Raw genomic sequence first — 17,526 nt, forward strand, 5'->3', positions numbered from 1 at the left:
GGATTTACATTATATATTCATGCAGGCACTGTGAAAATACAGAGACTTAACAACTATTAGCCCAAAATCTAGACTTGGTTCAAGTCTGTGATTTGTGAATGTTTGATGTTGGGTGAACCTGCATACGGTAGACAGTAGAGTACTGTCTATGGGTGAACGCGATGATTTGTGTTCTGCTTTCATGTGAAACGTGTGAGTTGGGTGAACGCGATTAGTGGGGTGTGAACGCTATACAGGGGAGTTTCTCCCGGAATCCGGCAGAAACTAATTAACTCACTACTGCACAGACTTTCAATTCGTAAACATCTGCTGCCATAATATACAGTAATGGTGATAAAGAGCACCCTTGTCTCACACCCTTATGAAGCTGTCTGCTGCGAGAAAAAAGGCTTTGCACTTTGTTTTTACTGTAGTATTGTTTTAAAAAACTTTTATCCACTGATTAAAAGTATAGTTGTCTCACTCTTGTGCCGATCAATGGAAATGGCTCCGTGCGCCCTCACAGTCCAACATCAATTTGCAATGCAGTACTTAGGGACTGGCCAGTTTCTTCAGCCTTGGGCCGGTGGATCCATGGGAGTGGGGGATGGGGTGTCACCCTGTTTTTGACTTTGGTGATAGGGGGATCACCATGTTTTGAAATGCTCAATTGAGGGGTCAGTGTTTTTTGAATTAAGACACGGGCTCCTAAATTCCTAAAGTGCATCATACCAGCCAAAAATTGCATCATTTGGATCAGACATATATATCAAATATATCTGGATGTTTACAAATTGAAAGTCTGTTTTGCAAAGCATCATGCCGGTTACGAATTGCATCATTCAGTTACAGTATTTGGCGTTAATATCTCAGAGATATATATGAGGTATCTAAATGTTTGCAAACTGAAAGTCTGTTTTGCAAAGTGTACTACTCATAATGAAATATGCAGTTCATATGCAAAGCATTGCAAAATCCTGATCCTTTCTGTTTCTCCGTGAGAACTCGGTATGAAAAAGCAACATACACAATTTCACAAAACATTGATATACAGTGACATATTTTAAATACAGAAAATGAAAAATATTTTTCATTCTCATGCTGCAACGATTTTTCTCTCTGCCAGGGTTTTCAAATCAAAGGTGTTTTTTTAATAAGTAAAAATGATAGTTAACAATAGGCATTTTTTTTTTCATTATTACTGTGCTACCAAAGCCTGGGACCTGAAATTCAGTCAGTACTTGGCATGCCATGTCTGCTGGGTCTGTCACTTGGGACGAGCTGGCTAGATTCAGTCAAACCCAACTGGACACAGAAATTGTCCATACCATGACTTTGTTATTGAAATTACGAAGACGACCGGCCATTCGATGGAACTTTGCAACAAAGTTTAAATTTCTGACCGGAAATGATGGCCAATGAAAATGCATTCTCATTGCATTTTGATTTAATTGCTGATTACAGAATGAAGTATCTGTTTGAGTGGGACTGATGATGGCCATCACAACAGACAGAGTAAATAGATCTCAAACTGAATATAGTAAAATATAAAAGTTTTTTTTGCAAAAAATAATTGCACAATGGTATGTTTAACATCGCTTTAGCATCCATTTTCTTATGAAATTAGAAATTTTGTACAGAGATGCAATTTTAGAATATAAATTGTTCACAATACATAAAATGTCAGTATAAAATGTACATATTCACATTAGGAAGAGTATGTTAACAAGCAGAGAAAGCTGCAGGGCGTCTCAGCTACTGTAAAATTTTGAAGAAAGAAAAATATGAATATGAAAAAGTAGATGTACTTCTGTAATGAAATTGCATTAACGCCCTGTATATAGACTTATTTTTAATTTACAGAAATTGCATGCAAGAGCAGGATTACACATGAAGTCCATTTTTAAAGAGAATTTCATTTTTTATGCAGCTACATGATACAATAGTAAAAATGTACAATTCATTCACCAGTGCAGTGGTGACTCTGGTAGTGGCCCATGTGTAAGCATGAGGAAGGCCACAGCGAGCTTGGCACTTTCAAAACAACATTTGCACATCAAAAGATCAGTTGGGCATGGGAAATTTATACTGTGTTTGCTTTGCCTTGACAATGCCCATAGAAAGAAAGTGAACTGTAAGCCCTCAGAAGGGAAGCAGACTGGAATTAAAGCTGATGTTCTGACTACGACTGATAAATACAAAAAGAAAGTTTGACAACTTACATCTACCACATCTTGTGTGCAATAATGGCAAGAATGATAAGTCAAGATTCAGATATGTGCAATGATAAAATGCTTTGTGCAGAATTTGAGTATTGGGAACAACAGTCAAGCTCCCAAACAATCAGATTTCAATGTGAGGACAACAACAAAATTACAAGTACACAAGAAATAATCTCAATGTTTAGATAGCAAGATGAATGTGATTATCCATTACATTTGTGTGTGTGTGTCTAGATTGCTGGCTTTTAGGACTCTGAAAATTTAAAACTGAATACTGACTGGAGTGCCAAATTCCATTCTGTCAGTGCAAAGAAATAAACTGTCATGGGAAAATAGAGTTGGCCATATGAAGTGGGTATTCTTTCGTTTTTTCATAGCTGCATCGGAGAACATCAATACATCCCCATTCTAACATTCTGTGAAACAAGCTCCTACGAGTGATGATGGTTACAAAAATATAATACATGGTAGTTTGACTACTGTTGGTTTCAGCACAGCCTATATATTATTACATGGTCAAAGGGATGGGGAAGACTTGCTAATACAACTCTAGCATACACATCTTATAAAATACTAATTATTGAACACTTATCTTTTCATTGTCAGAGTACTGAATTTCTAAACTCTCATTTATACACACTGCCTGGTACTGTCAACAAAGTAGTACCCTACATCATTCCATTAAAACCCTGTCACTTCTGGAAATAGAAGTGTCACTACCATTTTACCCTTGAACGTTCAGATTTTTGGCACGAGTTGCTCTTTTCAATAGGAGACCTTCAAAGACTGCAGTAGCCTGGAGGGTTTCTGTGAAAATTTGTCATGCAGCAATTGCTAGAAGGGAACATGAATTGAAATCCCTTCCTTTGATTATATTTCAGTTGGAAAACTGACTTTTACCCTTTCTCTGTGGGTTTGGTTTGACCATACCGTGAAATATTCATAGCATTCAGAAGGTGATGGCACTAAGCACAATGAAATCGGTTTGAAAGGATTCAAAATAATAAGTACTGGTCCCTTACTGTTGATAAACGCTACATTTGAGTTGACCTTGATGTAGTTATGGAGTCTATAACTTACAGGTTGGGTCACATTGCAGTGTCTTTTTTTTGAATTTCAACAACATAATGCTGAAAAAAGTGTTTCTTTGTTTTAATCCCTGCTACAAAAGCACTGTCACACAGAGACATCGCCACACGATGATCTTTCGGCTCTTTCTTTCAGTCTCTGTTCCTTGCTTGTCTTGACTGCTTTGGCTAGATGTTGGCACACGTCATCCAACACAGACACAAACTTTGTGTATGCTTCTGGACCTTTGGTTACTAGGGTATTAATCAAACATCGTCGTTTATCATGTTCAGTCGGGAATGACGTGATGTTCTCCACATCCTCACGATTAAATATCTGCAAACAGATAAACAGAGTAAAAAAAGTATGTCAGCATATAATCTTAAATCTACAGGGCATGTATGCTGCAATTCAAATGATCATAGCTGTAACTTTTGATTTTTTTATTTTTTCTGTTCCTTATCCCTTTCACCAACATGGTTTGGACCAGCCCATGGTTTTCTACGAGAAAGCTGGACCTCAAGATAGGGAAATGGAGGTGAAAGGGTCACAAAAAACAACGCCATATATTCTGCTGATTCTTCCTGCCAGTACGTTGAAAACAAATCAACAGCCTTGCATATTAGCTGCAGAATAATAACACTCCTAGTTGCTGTTCATGCGATTACTGGTATTCAGATAAACATCAATATTTCCTATGGTTAATTTATGCTGATAAATGTCAGTAAAACACCTTAAAGCAGAATGCGCCTCGGGGACAGATAATCGGACTCTCAAACTTTTACAATTCTTTTCTGATCTACCACTTGTGGGGGTTCATTTTAAAGCTCTTGGTGTGAAAATTTTATTTTTCTATAGAGTTAACAAGGGAATTTTAAATATCTTTAAATCTTTAGTTATTTGTTTCTGTAGTACCAAAATTTGCATGGTGACCCCTGATTTTCACTCTTGATTTTGAAAAAGAATGGTTGAAAGATTCCTTGAGGAAAGTTTGAGCAAAAGTTTAAGTCTTTCACTTTTGAGGACTATACTACCTTAACCCTTTGCACCCTGACCCCCTGGTACTCTATGATGTCATCGGACATTTATGTCTGAGCCGGGTTCAAAGGGTTAAGTAAACAAGACAGCAAGTTGGAAAATATGCCCCTTTGGTAAAATTTTCCAAGATACTAAATTGTATCATGTCATTGTGTAGCTATGGTCAATAAGGTGATGACCTGGATATCAGTAGTAAATAGTTTTGACTGTAAGACATTGCAATGAATTTTCACACATTGTGGGATAGACTTCTGAGCTCTTGCATGTATTTCTCTTACAAACTGTAATTTTCACCTGAAAACAACTCACATATGAGCATCTGTATTGCTTATTAAAATGTTATGAACCTTGTGTATATTACAAGGAAATTGTACATTAAAAACTAAATGGAGTTTTGAATGTTCCTTAGCAAAGTTTCTACATATACTGGGATTGGAAATGCACATATGGAGTCATAAAGAGGACGGAATATTTTACCTCTGTCATCCTATCCAGTGTTGGTTGAACTGGAAGATCACTGGCAAAATCTGTCATCAAAGACCGCAGAACTTCCTGGTCCAAGCTTGTCATGCCATGGCATTCACCTTCATCACTGACTGTAAATACAAATAGTACATTGTTCATATTTGAATATCGAAATAACTGGAAAAAAAAACATACTTTTTCAGCAGCTTGGCATATTTTAGGGGATTGTCATCCCACTTGGTTGGGAAGCCTTGTTTAGTAATCGGCATAAACTAGATATTATACTCAAAATTGACTTCAATATGATTTTTTGACAGGTATGCTGTGCGGTTGGTTTGATTTTCTCTGTGAATTAAGTAACTGCAATATCAAAATAGTTATTGTTTGTATGTAAATAAAGCAATTCATACACAGATCACTTGCTAACCTCATTTAATTCTATAAACCAACTTGGCTCATTTCATACTTATCTGACTCATACTATATAATGTTACCCTTCCAAATTACTATTTTAAAATGAAATGTTGTATTGATATTACAACCTCTGCCGGTATACTGGTGTGTATGTTTGATTAAGGTAGTTATGCACATCGACATTAAAAGACTTCAATATTTGCTCAAACTTTTCTAAAGGAAACTTTCAACCATTCTCTCACCAAATCAAGAATGAAAAAATAGGGGCAAAGTCCCTGAAGCTACTATAGACATGGATACAAAATTAAGTACTTCTGACTGTATGAAATTATCTCACTGAGGTCATCCTAGGGACTTGTAAACCAATTAATTAAAGCTGTCTGACAACGGTTTTGAAAAAACAAGCGACTCAACAGTCGACAGAGCTCTGCTGTGTTATGTAGAGAATAACCTTTTGTGACACATGTATTGATAAAGAAGGTGGATATCTTTGATAGCTCATTTCAGGATGGCCTGACCAAAAATGGAAAAACATGGGGCCCGGGGGCACCGACGTCCTTTGTGCCTCCTTACTGTTTATTATTTGCCATAAATGTGAAATTTGGCAAAAGTCAAATTGTTTGGACATAAATGAAAGTTAATATGAAAGTGAATCAAGAATAAGAGATGGAACTCAATAGGATCAACAATATCTAAAACAGGAAACAGGTGTGAACTTATATGATACAGAAGGGGAGAAAATTTAGCCACAAACTATTGTAATATAATGGACAATGGCTAATCTAAACCAAATTACTTAAACTGGATTGTTGGCATTGATTACACATGTATTTATTGTCCATCAATAGAAAATAAATTTGGCCCATTGACTAAAAAAATTTGCTTGTTACACTCACCACACTTGTACTTAGTATTTGGAGTGTACACCTATCTACAATACAATGATAAAAAGTTTGGACTCTGAAGGTCAACAGTGCATCTTTAATGTATGAGACTAAATAAGCTTACCCTCAAGTATGTATAGGCCAAAAACAATATTTAATTTTGAATTATGTAGTGCAGGGAAGGACATAGAATATGGTGAAAAGCAAACTAAATATAAAAACTGAATATACAATTATATGGAAATGTTGTTTTACAGTCATGAGTATCTAGTGTGTGCCGAGAGACAAATATTAAAATTGGACAGTATCATCCTGACCAGAGTTTGTCTGAGTGGTTGTTTCCTTCTGATTTTCTGACACGGTGATAGGTACAAAATATTATGTTATTCACCATAGTTATGCAACATAGCTTGCATTTTGTTCACAGTAGAACTGAGTTTTACATGCAAGATAACTTTCTCATAAACTGTAAATTCTGGCTTGTGGCAGCTCAAACATCGCAATACTACATTTTTTGATATGATATTGTTATGTAGGTCATTTCCCCCACACTCATCATGACCTGAGTTCAATTAGTCTAGAACATTCTCAAGGTCACTGCCCTTGATGACCTCACAACCTTGAATTCAATTAGTCATGTTTGGAATGTTCTGGAAAGTTGATTAGTTGTGTAAGGGAGATAATTTTAGAACAGTAATTAGCATGTCAATAAAAGTTCTAGATTGTTCTTATATGCCTTTATAAAAGGGACGTGCTCAGCTTCCAGTCAGACTTTTGGGATCGTGTCTCTTGTGTGTTACTATAAACTCCAGCAGTAGTCATTCTCAAGACTTTTCAAGACCTTCACTGTCAACGCTGGATTTATACTGTGGACTTTGTGCAGCTGCAAGCCTGCAAGGACTGTTCATTCATTCAACTGACTGTTACAACTCTGAGACTGGAGCTTTGCCGTCCCAGCTGAGATAAGTAGTCTGTACACTTTTAAAGCTTGTACTCTATCCCTGACTTAGCAATTAGTTTTTTTTTCGTAATAAATTTGTTTAAACGTTAACTGCTGAGTTCACCCTTTTGTTCGTTATCTCTGCACGTAACAAATTGGGGGCTCGTCCGGGATACGATATTTTGAGCCGTTTGACAACATTTTGACAGCCTTTTCAAAACTACTGTATACTGTGAACTCAGCGAAATTCAATCATGGCGGAATTCAAGCCAGACGAATTTATGGATGACCTTGATCAGGACACATTTAATTCCCTCAGAAAAGACAACCTCATAGCACTGGCAAATTTCCTTAAAGTAGATGTCAAAAGATCTATGCGCAAGCGAGAAATTCAGTTCAAGATTGCAAAACATTTAGTTAATTCTGGCCATTTTGAGGAGTCTGCCTTAAAAGATTATGAGCCTGAGTCTTCCTTCGAACTCAAAAAATTAGAATTAGAAATACAGGCAGATTTGGAGCTTAAGAAATTGGAATTAGAAAAGGAAAAATTGCAAATGGAAGAAAGGGAAAGGCAGGAAAAATTACAAATGAAAGACAAAGAATTACAAATGAAAGACAAAGAATTACAAATGGAAGAAAGACAGAGAGAAAAGGAGAGAGAATTGGAAGAACATCGACTACAGTTAGAAATGAGACGTTTAGAGCTTGGACAATCAGGAAAATTCTTCCCTTCAGACAAGTTTGACATCACTAAGCATTTCAGGTTAGTTCCCCTTTCCAAGAAAAGGATGTTGACAAATATTTTCTTCATTATGAGAAAATTGCTCAGAATGTGAATTGGCCTAGGGAGTCCTTGTCTATGCTTTTACAGAGTGCTTTGGTGGGTAAAGCCAGAGAAATTTACATTCAGTTGTCAGTAGAGCAGGCTTCAAATTATGATTCAGTGAAGGAATTAATTCTAAAGGGCTATGAGTGGTGCCTGAAGCTTACCGTCAGAAATTTAGGGATTGTGAGAAGGTGAAGGATCAAACTTATGTTGAATTTGCTCACGCAAAAGAACAACTGTTTGATCGTTGGTGTAGTTCTGAAAATATCAGTCAGAATTATAAAATATTACGACAACTTGTTTTGATTGAGGAATTTTAAAGGTGCATCAGGAGTGACATCAAGACGTTTATCAATGAACAAAAGGCAGATACATTAGAGGTTGCTGCACGTTTGGCCGATGATATTCATTGACCCACAAATCTTCATTTCTCAGCAAACCATCCCAGTCCTTTTCATACAGAAACAATGCAGGTAAATTTAACTCCTCCTTTTCATCCAAGAATTTTTCAAAGGAGAGTAGAAAATCAAATGACAACAGTTCACAGAGTTCAAGTAACACTCCCACATCATCAGATCCCAAGTCTCAATCTCCTTCTGACAAACAGTTTGGTACACTTTCTTGTAATTATTGTAAGAAAGACGGCCATTTAATGTCAGAGTGTTTCAAATTGAAAAGAAAACGTGAAGGTCAAAGTGGTCAAAGTGGATCTAAGCCAACCGGCTTTATTTCTTCATCAACTCAATTAGAGTCTAATAATGTGTGCAACACATTTTCTGAGGTTAAACCCCTCTTATCCCCAATTAATGAGGTCAAGGTCAATTCTTCACAAGATAGCATTATGGGTATTTTCGAACCATTTATTCATAATGGTTTTATATCACTTTCTAGTGATTTCTCTTCCGCTACCCCTGTCAAAATTTTAAGAGATACCGGGGCTTCCCAGTCTCTTTTGTTGGCAGATACCCTGCCGTTTTCTGAAAAGTCATTTTCAGGTTCTAAAGTTCTTATTAAGGGGGTAGATTGTAATGACTACATTCCTGTTCCTCTCCATAATGTCTATTTGTCTTCGGACTTTGTTTCTGGACCTGTGGCTTTAGGTATTAGGCCTTTTTTGCCTTTTGAAGGGATTCACCTTCTTCTTGGAAACGACCTTGCTGGGGACAAGGTCATTACTAATCCACTTGTGACTGATAATCCTAGTTTAGATCAGGATCCAGAGCCATTGAACAAGAGATACCCGATTTATTTCCTTCATGTGCCATTACTCGAGCCATGTCAAAGAAAACTTCCGAGAATCAAAATACTCTCAAAAATAATGTCACAGATGTTGACTTAAATGACACCTTTCTCAGTCAGGTGTTTGACACGGATCATTCCGTTATCCCTCGTGGATTTGAAACTTCCAGTAAAACTTCTGCTGACCAAAGTCAGACATTTTCTAGATCAAATCTCATTGCAGAACAACACAAAGACCCAGATATTTTGTCTTTGTTTGACAGGGTAGATGATGAAGGTAAAACTTCAGATAGCTCTGTTTCCTATTATACAAAATCTGGTATTCTCATGCGTAAATGGAGACCTCCAGATGTCTTGGTTGATGACGATTGGGCTATAAAACATCAAATTGTTGTTCCAAAGCCCTATCGTGCTGAAATATTGCGCCTAGCCCATGAAACCCCCTGGGCTGGTCATTTGGGAGTAAGGAAAACTTATCACAAAATTCTCAGTCACTTTTATTGGCCTAATCTCAGGCAGGATGTAGCACATTTCTGTAAAACCTGTCACACATGTCAAATGGTAGGAAAGCCAAATCAGACCATTCCAAAGGCCCCTTTACAGCCAATTCCTGCATTTCAAGAACCATTTAGTAGGATACTAATAGACTGTGTTGGGCCCCTACCAAAAACAAGATCAGGAAATGAGTACATGCTGACAATTATGTGTACATCAACTCGGTTCCCAGAAGCCATACCACTGAGAAATATAAAGACAAAGACTATAGTGAGAGCTTTAGTCAAATTTTTCACTTTATTCGGCCTCCCTAAATGTGTCCAGTCCGATCAAGGCTCCAACTTTATGTCTGGAATTTTTCAACAAGTAATGGATCAGCTAGGCATTAAACAGTATAGGTCATCCGCCTATCATCCAGAAAGTCAGGGTGCTCTTGAGCGATTTCATCAAACTTTGAAAAACATGATTAGGACCTACTGTTTTGACACAGAGAAGCAGTGGGATGAAGGAATTCATTTTCTGCTCTTTGCTGTTAGAGAGTCAATTCAGGAGTCTCTTGGTTTTAGCCCATTTGAGCTTGTATTTGGACATACAGTCCGTGGCCCACTTAAGCTCGTTAAAGAGAAATTCCTGTCTGACGATGATGATTGTCTGAATATTTTGCAATATGTGTCAGATTTTCGTACAAAACTCTCTAAAGCATGTGAATTAGCCAGAGAAAATCTTAAGTCATCTCAGCAGTCAATGAAAACCAAATATGATAAAAACACCTCAAAACGGAAGTTTGAACCAGGTCAAAAAATTCTTGTTCTACTTCCAATTCCTGGCAAACCACTCCATGCTCGTTACTTTGGGCCATATCTAATTGATAAGAAATTGAGTGATTTAAATTACATCATAATAACACCTGACAGGCGAAAACAAAAGCAGCTATGTCACATTAATATGCTTAAGCCATATTTGGATAGGGATAATCCTACTATAACTCAGCCTGTCAGTACCGTCAGTTCTGGCCATTATGAAGATAGTGATACTGAAACTGACTTGAGTGAAAATACTCTAAACTCAAAGCTGGGCTCGGTCAAGCTTCAGAACTCAGAAATCCTGGAGAAGCTGGAGTCTACAAAGTTGGCACACCTCCAGCCAGAACAACAACAACAGGTGAAAGAACTGCTCCATGAATATAAACACCTGTTTCAAGATGTTCCAACGAGGACAAACGTCATCTATCACGACGTTGATGTTGGGGACAGTAAGCCTGTAAAACAACATCCATACAGACTGAATCCAACAAAAGCAAAATATCTCCAGGAAGAAGTCAAATACCTGCTGGACAATGACTTTATTGAACCCAGTAAAAGTAACTGGAGTTCGCCGTGCATACTTGTTCCCAAATCAGATCACAGTTATCGTATGTGCACGGACTACAGGAAAGTAAAAACTTTAACAAAGACAGACACTTTCCCAATCCCGAGGATTGATGATTGCATCGACCGAGTGGGAAAAGCCAAGTATGTGACAAAATTTGACCTACTGAAGGGATTTTGCAAGTCCCTCTGACGGATCATGCTCGTGAAATATCCGCCTTTGTTACACCAGACGGATTGTTCCAGTACAAGGTGATGCCATTCGGAATGAAGAACTCTCCGGCAACGTTCCAACGGATGATCAACAACGTCATATCCGGGCTAGACGGATGTGCAGCTTACGTCGACGACGTCGTCCTGTATAGTGACACCTGGGAGGAACACATCAAGCTCATGCGGAAGTTCTTTGAGAGACTGAGCAAAGCAATGTTGACTGTCAACCTTGCCAAATCTGAGTTTGGTTGGGCTAGGGTAACTTACCTCGGACATACTGTAGGACAGGGTGAGGTAAAACTGTTGATGCCAAAATCAGTGCCATTTCAAGTTTTCCCATACCAAACTGCAAACGACAACTGATGCGCTTTCTCGGTATGGCTGGTTACTACAGAAAATTCTGTCCAAATTTCTCCACAATTACTGAGCCTTTGACTAACTTACTTAAAAAGAAAGTACAGTTTGTTTGGTCAGAGCAATGCCAACAGGCATTTGATACACTTAAAGCCATACTGCAAAGTGCCCCAGTATTGTCTGCACCAGATTTCACTTTGCCATTCAAATTAGCTGTAGATGCTAGTGATACGGCTGCTGGTGCTGTTTATTGCAAGAGGATAGTCATGGGGTAGATCATCCTGTTTGCTATTTTTCACGCAAATTTAACAAATCCAGAGAAACTACTCTACAATTGAAAAAGAGTGTTTATCTTTGATATTAGCTTTACAGCATTTGAAGTTTATGTTACTTCTTCAAATCAGCCAATAGTGGTTTATATGATCACAACCCTCTTGTTTTTCTGCAGAAATTTAAAGGCAAAATCAGAGATTGCTAAGATGGAGTTTAATGTTACAGGAGTTTAATCTTGATATTAGACATATCAAAGGCAGAGACAATTTAATTGCAGACTGTCTCTCTCGTATTTAGAGTTTATTGTTGTTCACTTTCAAAAAATTTTACTTTAGAGAAAAAAAAAAAAAAAAAAAAAAAAAAAAAAAAAAATTTTGAGTACTTAAATCCTTTTCAAGATTACATTTGTAAAAGAAAGATTTTTCTTTGAAAAATTTTCTTTTTTGAAGAGGGGGTGTGTTATGTAGGTCATTTCCCCCACACTCATCATGACCTGAGTTCAATTAGTCTAGAACATTCTCAAGGTCACTGCCCTTGATGACCTCACAACCTTGAATTCAATTAGTCATGTTTGGAATGTTCTGGAAAGTTGATTAGTTGTGTAAGGGAGATAATTTTAGAACAGTAATTAGCATGTCAAAAAAGTTCTAGATTGTTCTTATATGCCTTTATAAAAGGGACGTGCTCAGCTTCCAGTCAGACTTTTGGGATCGTGTCTCTTGTGTGTTACTATAAACTCCAGCAGTAGTCATTCTCAAGACTTTTCAAGACCTTCACTGTCAACGCTGGATTTATACTGTGGACTTTGTGCAGCTGCAAGCCTGCAAGGACTGTTCATTCATTCAACTGACTGTTACAACTCTGAGACTGGAGCTTTGCCGTCCCAGCTGAGATAAGTAGTCTGTACACTTTTAAAGCTTGTACTCTATCCCTGACTTAGCAATTAGTTTTTTTTTCGTAATAAATTTTGTTTAAACGTTAACTGCTGAGTTCACCCTTTTGTTCGTTATCTCTGCACGTAACAATATGGAGTGACTTGGCACACATATGCTATATGCAGTGACAGTCGATATATTCATAGTAAGAGTCTACTACATTCAAGCATAGTGATGTTGACAACTACATGCATGCCAGTGCACGATTTCAAAGTAGCCAGGAGGAAATTTAATGGTCTTTTAGTGGAAATATAGGTATTAAACGACAGTGAAACAAAACAACATTAGTTATCGTGACCTTGCTAAAGTGCAATCTCGGATCATGTATGATCTGATGATCATGCCACATTACCATGTCGGATTATGCCGTGATTCTGAAGTGCGCGTAAATCGGTCAACAAAAGCACACATAGACTCTCGCCAGTCGCTTGTACTGCTTGGTCTCGCGTAGCTTTCGGTATTTATACAAGCTCGTGCCTTCGGCACTCGACCTTGCGCCTTCGGCGCTCGATCGCCTACGTTGGATTACTACCGCAAGTGACTCCGGATCCGGTCAAAAGAAGGCACGAGGACTGTCGACAGTCGAAAGCACACACTGTCTTCAACAATGATGTCAAAATCAATGCACAACTGTCGAAATTACCCAAAATAAGCAACAGAAAACTTAAAGTTATCGCTGTGTCAAAAGGACAGTACATCAACATAAAACGACGCTAGTTTGTTATGACATGGAGGTAGAAGGACAGAGCGAATTCCCTCGCTCTCACCCAGCTATTACTAACGGGCCGCTGAGATTGCCTCGCTATGGGCTAAAGCAATGGATTCGCCGGTAACAAAGGAGCGTTTCGTGCCAAAAAAATACATGACAGCAACAAAAATACAATCACTGTGAACTTCATATTTACAAAACATCATCAAATAAACGCTAAAAGCTTCAAAACGTCAAAATTCGCACAAGACCGAGAAACAAGACAGCGTCGGTTTGATTTTTCAAAGTCCTTGCCAGGAGCTGGTCCTTGCAAAACAACGCTAACTTGTTATATGCGCATGCGCATATTAAGGGGAGACCCATTTGATTTCGGGGGGGTATGCAGGAAGTGGGTATGGGAACTTTTTTTGTCAGAGAGACAGCATTTTTTAATTTCAACTGTCACACCTGCATCAATTTTTTTTATCAAATGGAGTAGCAGTGCAATTTTTCAAATTTAAGCCAGTGTTTCACATATCACAGGATGGTTTTATATATTCATTTTACATTCCAACGAATGAAAACAAAATGGAAAGTCTAGTATATATACAACTTTAAATTATAGAACACTTTTTTGGCAAATCAACAGTGATCAGTACTATACCTGCTTTTCTTTATAACAGTCAATTCCTTTTAAGTTCTCAGGGAGATGTTATCTTTTGTGGTCAGAGAAACAAGGCTCACACATTGTATTTCATTATATTTGTTGTTCCTCAATTTTTCTTTGACAACTTGTAATCTTTCTAACATATTTATGTTGAGAGAATAATATATTGGTTTTTACACTAGTTTATTGACTCCTGTCTTGTGTTTTAAATTTTCACAATGTACAGAAGTCAAATAGTCCCATCTAGATATTGCCTGTACCATTGAGATATTGCAACAGAAATCCTGAAACATGATTTCTTGGGTAAGAAAAGGGAAGGAAAACATCGAGTGCACTGAGGTGTAAAGTAGTGAATGCTTATATCATAAGTGCTGGGAAAAAAAAAAAGAGAATTGCTTGTGGTAAAAACATTTAAACTGCCTATGGCAGCATGCTAGCAAAGAACACATGAGAATGAAGTTTCCAAAATTTTGCTCATTTCAACTGCATTATGACAATTCCTTTTTTATTTCTGTCTGTTATGAGAATTTTTTTCTCAAGCCATTACAGGCTTATTTTTTCTTTTATTTCACCTGGTGACAATTTTTTTTCTCAAAATCCTCCATACCCCCCCCCAGAAATCAAGTGGTTCTCCCTTAAGTGAGTCCCTGACCTATGCGGGCCAGTGGATTACTTCCTCAGTAGAACTGATATGCCTGCCGGTACCATCATTCTTCGGTCGATCAAAGGCGCCTTTCGTACCAAAAAATACACGACTGCCGCAAAAGTGCATCACTGTCAACTTCATAACTATAGAACATATTGAAATACACAGTGAAACGTTCAAAAAGTAAAAAATGTGCCCAGACCGAGAAACAAGATGGCGTCCGATTCGATTCTTCAACTCAGATTTTGTCCTAGAGTTGTGCGCATGCGCAGACGGTAGCTTTAACGAAAGCGAGTCAAAATCAAGTAAATATAAAATAAAAATGGATGAAAATATTGTTTAAAAATAATACAAGGCATGTATCACCAAATTTTGAACATTTCTGACGGCATTTCAACTATACGAACACCCATGCCAAATATCACAATAATCAAATCAGTGGTTTTGAGGAAAAATTGAAAATAGTGGTTTTCACAAAAAAGCTAAAAAAGTGACTTTAAAATGATTCAATCAAAAAAAGAAAAAAGACCGTTTGAGATACATGCCAAAGTGACCACCAGACCAAATTTCAGAAAAAGTTACTGAAGCGTTTCTGAGATACCTGCGTCCACAGCATACGGCCCACTGTATGCAACAACAGAGGCCGCGTCATCACATTAGTACTTTGGGCCAAAGGCCCAAAGGACTAAAAATTCCTTAAAAATACAGATTTGCATATTTCATCACAATTTTAACAAATCTAAGTTGGGTTATCCCTAGGGACCTGTATACCAAATATCAAAGCTGTCTGACCAGTGGTTATGAAGAAGAAGATTTTTTACCAAAAACGCCTTTTTGGCGCTAATTTGCATATTTTCAACAATATCAAAAATTAATAAAAATAGTTTCTCAAAATCATATATTTTATCTACACAACAAATATCAAATCAGTAAGTACTGCAGTTCTCAAGATATTTGAGTGGACGGACGCCTCACAAAGGGACATACATACATGTACATACATCAATACATACAGACTGACGGTGGACGCCGGACGGATACCCATCCCAATAGCTTCTATAGACTATATTAGTCTATATTAGCTAATAAATGAGAGTTAATTAATGCTAATCTTTAAAGAGGCACTCCCACTTTGTAACATTCTTAAAACATAATTTTTTAATGCCAATGGTCGATATTTGACGTGGCGACTGCGCACGGATCGCGAGATATAGATAAAAACATGTCATTTCCCGAGCGTATTTTTCACATTCCACGGTTTCTGATTATGACCCGAAATCACCCGAAGGTCTGTTGTTGCGCTGAAGGACGATATTCTAGGGAGTCCAAAAACGTTCGATTGACGCAATTAATTTACCTCCCACTGCGAAGACTTTATATACATCATTATGCCTTTACCTCAGGTCATTTGTTTTAAAACTTCTCCCTAGTTTTTGTCGTTTTCATTATTCTCAATCAGTTGAATGAGATTTTAACCAATACCGCATAGATATCAGTTTTACGTGTAAAATATTAGCATCCTCTGATGAATACATTTTGTCGTCTGCCACACAGTTACGCGTGGTTCAGCCGCCACGTGGTATGCGTCTGCATACCAAGCTGCGGCCGCTATGTATCAACCAAACGTAACTGTGCTGGTCACCTATGCGAATTCTGGTGGAATCAGCAAACTTTGTTTTTCGTTTTTTCGCCAAGTCAGTAAGACTCAGCTTTCTCCCACAGGGCATGACCCATCACGGACGCGAGTGGTACTGTGGCATACAGCAGCGTCAGCGTAGACTCGTACTCCATAGCTTAGTTGACAATGTCCCCAGTGCCGAACGTTCGATGTTCGGAAGCTGAATTTAGGTTGGCCAGCGGAATTCAAACTTTTACTTTTTTGAGGACATGTTTTTATCGATATCTCGCGATCCGCTCGCAGTCGCCACGTTAAATATCGACCGTTGGCATTAAAAAATGTGTTTTAAAAATGTTACCAAGTGGGAGTGCCACTTTAAAGTAAACAAGACTTGCTTATCAAGATTTATGTCATAAAAAAACAGCATATCTGTTAGGTTATAAGGAATCTTTGGCTGGTTTAATCTTTATCAGTTTTTCATCCTATTAACCAAGCACATTTTAACTTTCAAATTGCCATTGCAAATAAGTTGAGCCTGTAGGTAATCAAAGAAAGCACACAGAAGAGACAAATGTTTGAAACTTAAGAAGTTCAAGGTCATCAAAAGCATTATAAGGAATCATGTAACACTTTCATTGCACTGTTTACACAGATTGCATAATTGCTATAAATAGCACATGAGGAATCTTACAGCCTAGCTTTACCATAAAAACCCTATCACTTTGACCACTCTTTTAATTGACCACTCTATTTTTTTCCTCAAAAAGTAATTTTATTTTATCCTTACCAAGTCAACCATAAATGGAAATTAGAACTTTCTCTATCTCTATTTATTTGACCAACCTATCATGACAAACTATTATGAACAATTTCTTTTAGATAACATACAGAGCAAAATATATGACGGTTCAGAATATGTCAAAGTTGGGATTCAGGAAAGTTGCCTTTACATGTTTTATTCCTCCAAGATGGTAAGCATTTCACTATGAACTGTCAAAAAAGTTGAACGGTCTAATAATTCTACACTAAAATTATTTTGGCTTTGATAATTTCGTAATTAATTCATTATTTAAAATCTTATCATCTATTTTTTTCAGGGTGAATTGATAGGGTTATACAGTACAAGAATTACATACAATGTAAGTCAAATTTTGACCAAAAATGACAAAAAAATTCCTTAAAAATACACATTTGC

At 37.4% G+C, this 17,526-nt stretch overlaps 1 protein-coding gene across 2 annotated transcripts in view; it reads right to left on the reverse strand.

The window, feature by feature from the left end:
• Positions 1 to 2,424: 2,424 nt before the first annotated feature.
• LOC139137213 (tumor necrosis factor receptor superfamily member 5-like) overlaps positions 2,425 to 17,526 on the reverse strand; it is a 39,925-nt gene continuing 24,823 nt past the window's right edge. For both annotated transcript variants that reach the window (XM_070705203.1, XM_070705201.1), the window contains 2 exons: positions 4,785 to 4,903; positions 2,425 to 3,605 (listed from right to left, as the gene is read on the reverse strand). In XM_070705203.1, the coding sequence (XP_070561304.1) occupies positions 3,378 to 3,605; positions 4,785 to 4,903 (347 nt within the window). In that variant the 3' untranslated portion in view covers positions 2,425 to 3,377. The remainder of the gene's footprint in view (positions 3,606 to 4,784; positions 4,904 to 17,526) is intronic.

Source organism: Ptychodera flava, chromosome 7 (assembly GCF_041260155.1).
Source record: "Ptychodera flava strain L36383 chromosome 7, AS_Pfla_20210202, whole genome shotgun sequence".
Lineage (NCBI taxonomy): Eukaryota > Metazoa > Hemichordata > Enteropneusta > Ptychoderidae > Ptychodera > Ptychodera flava.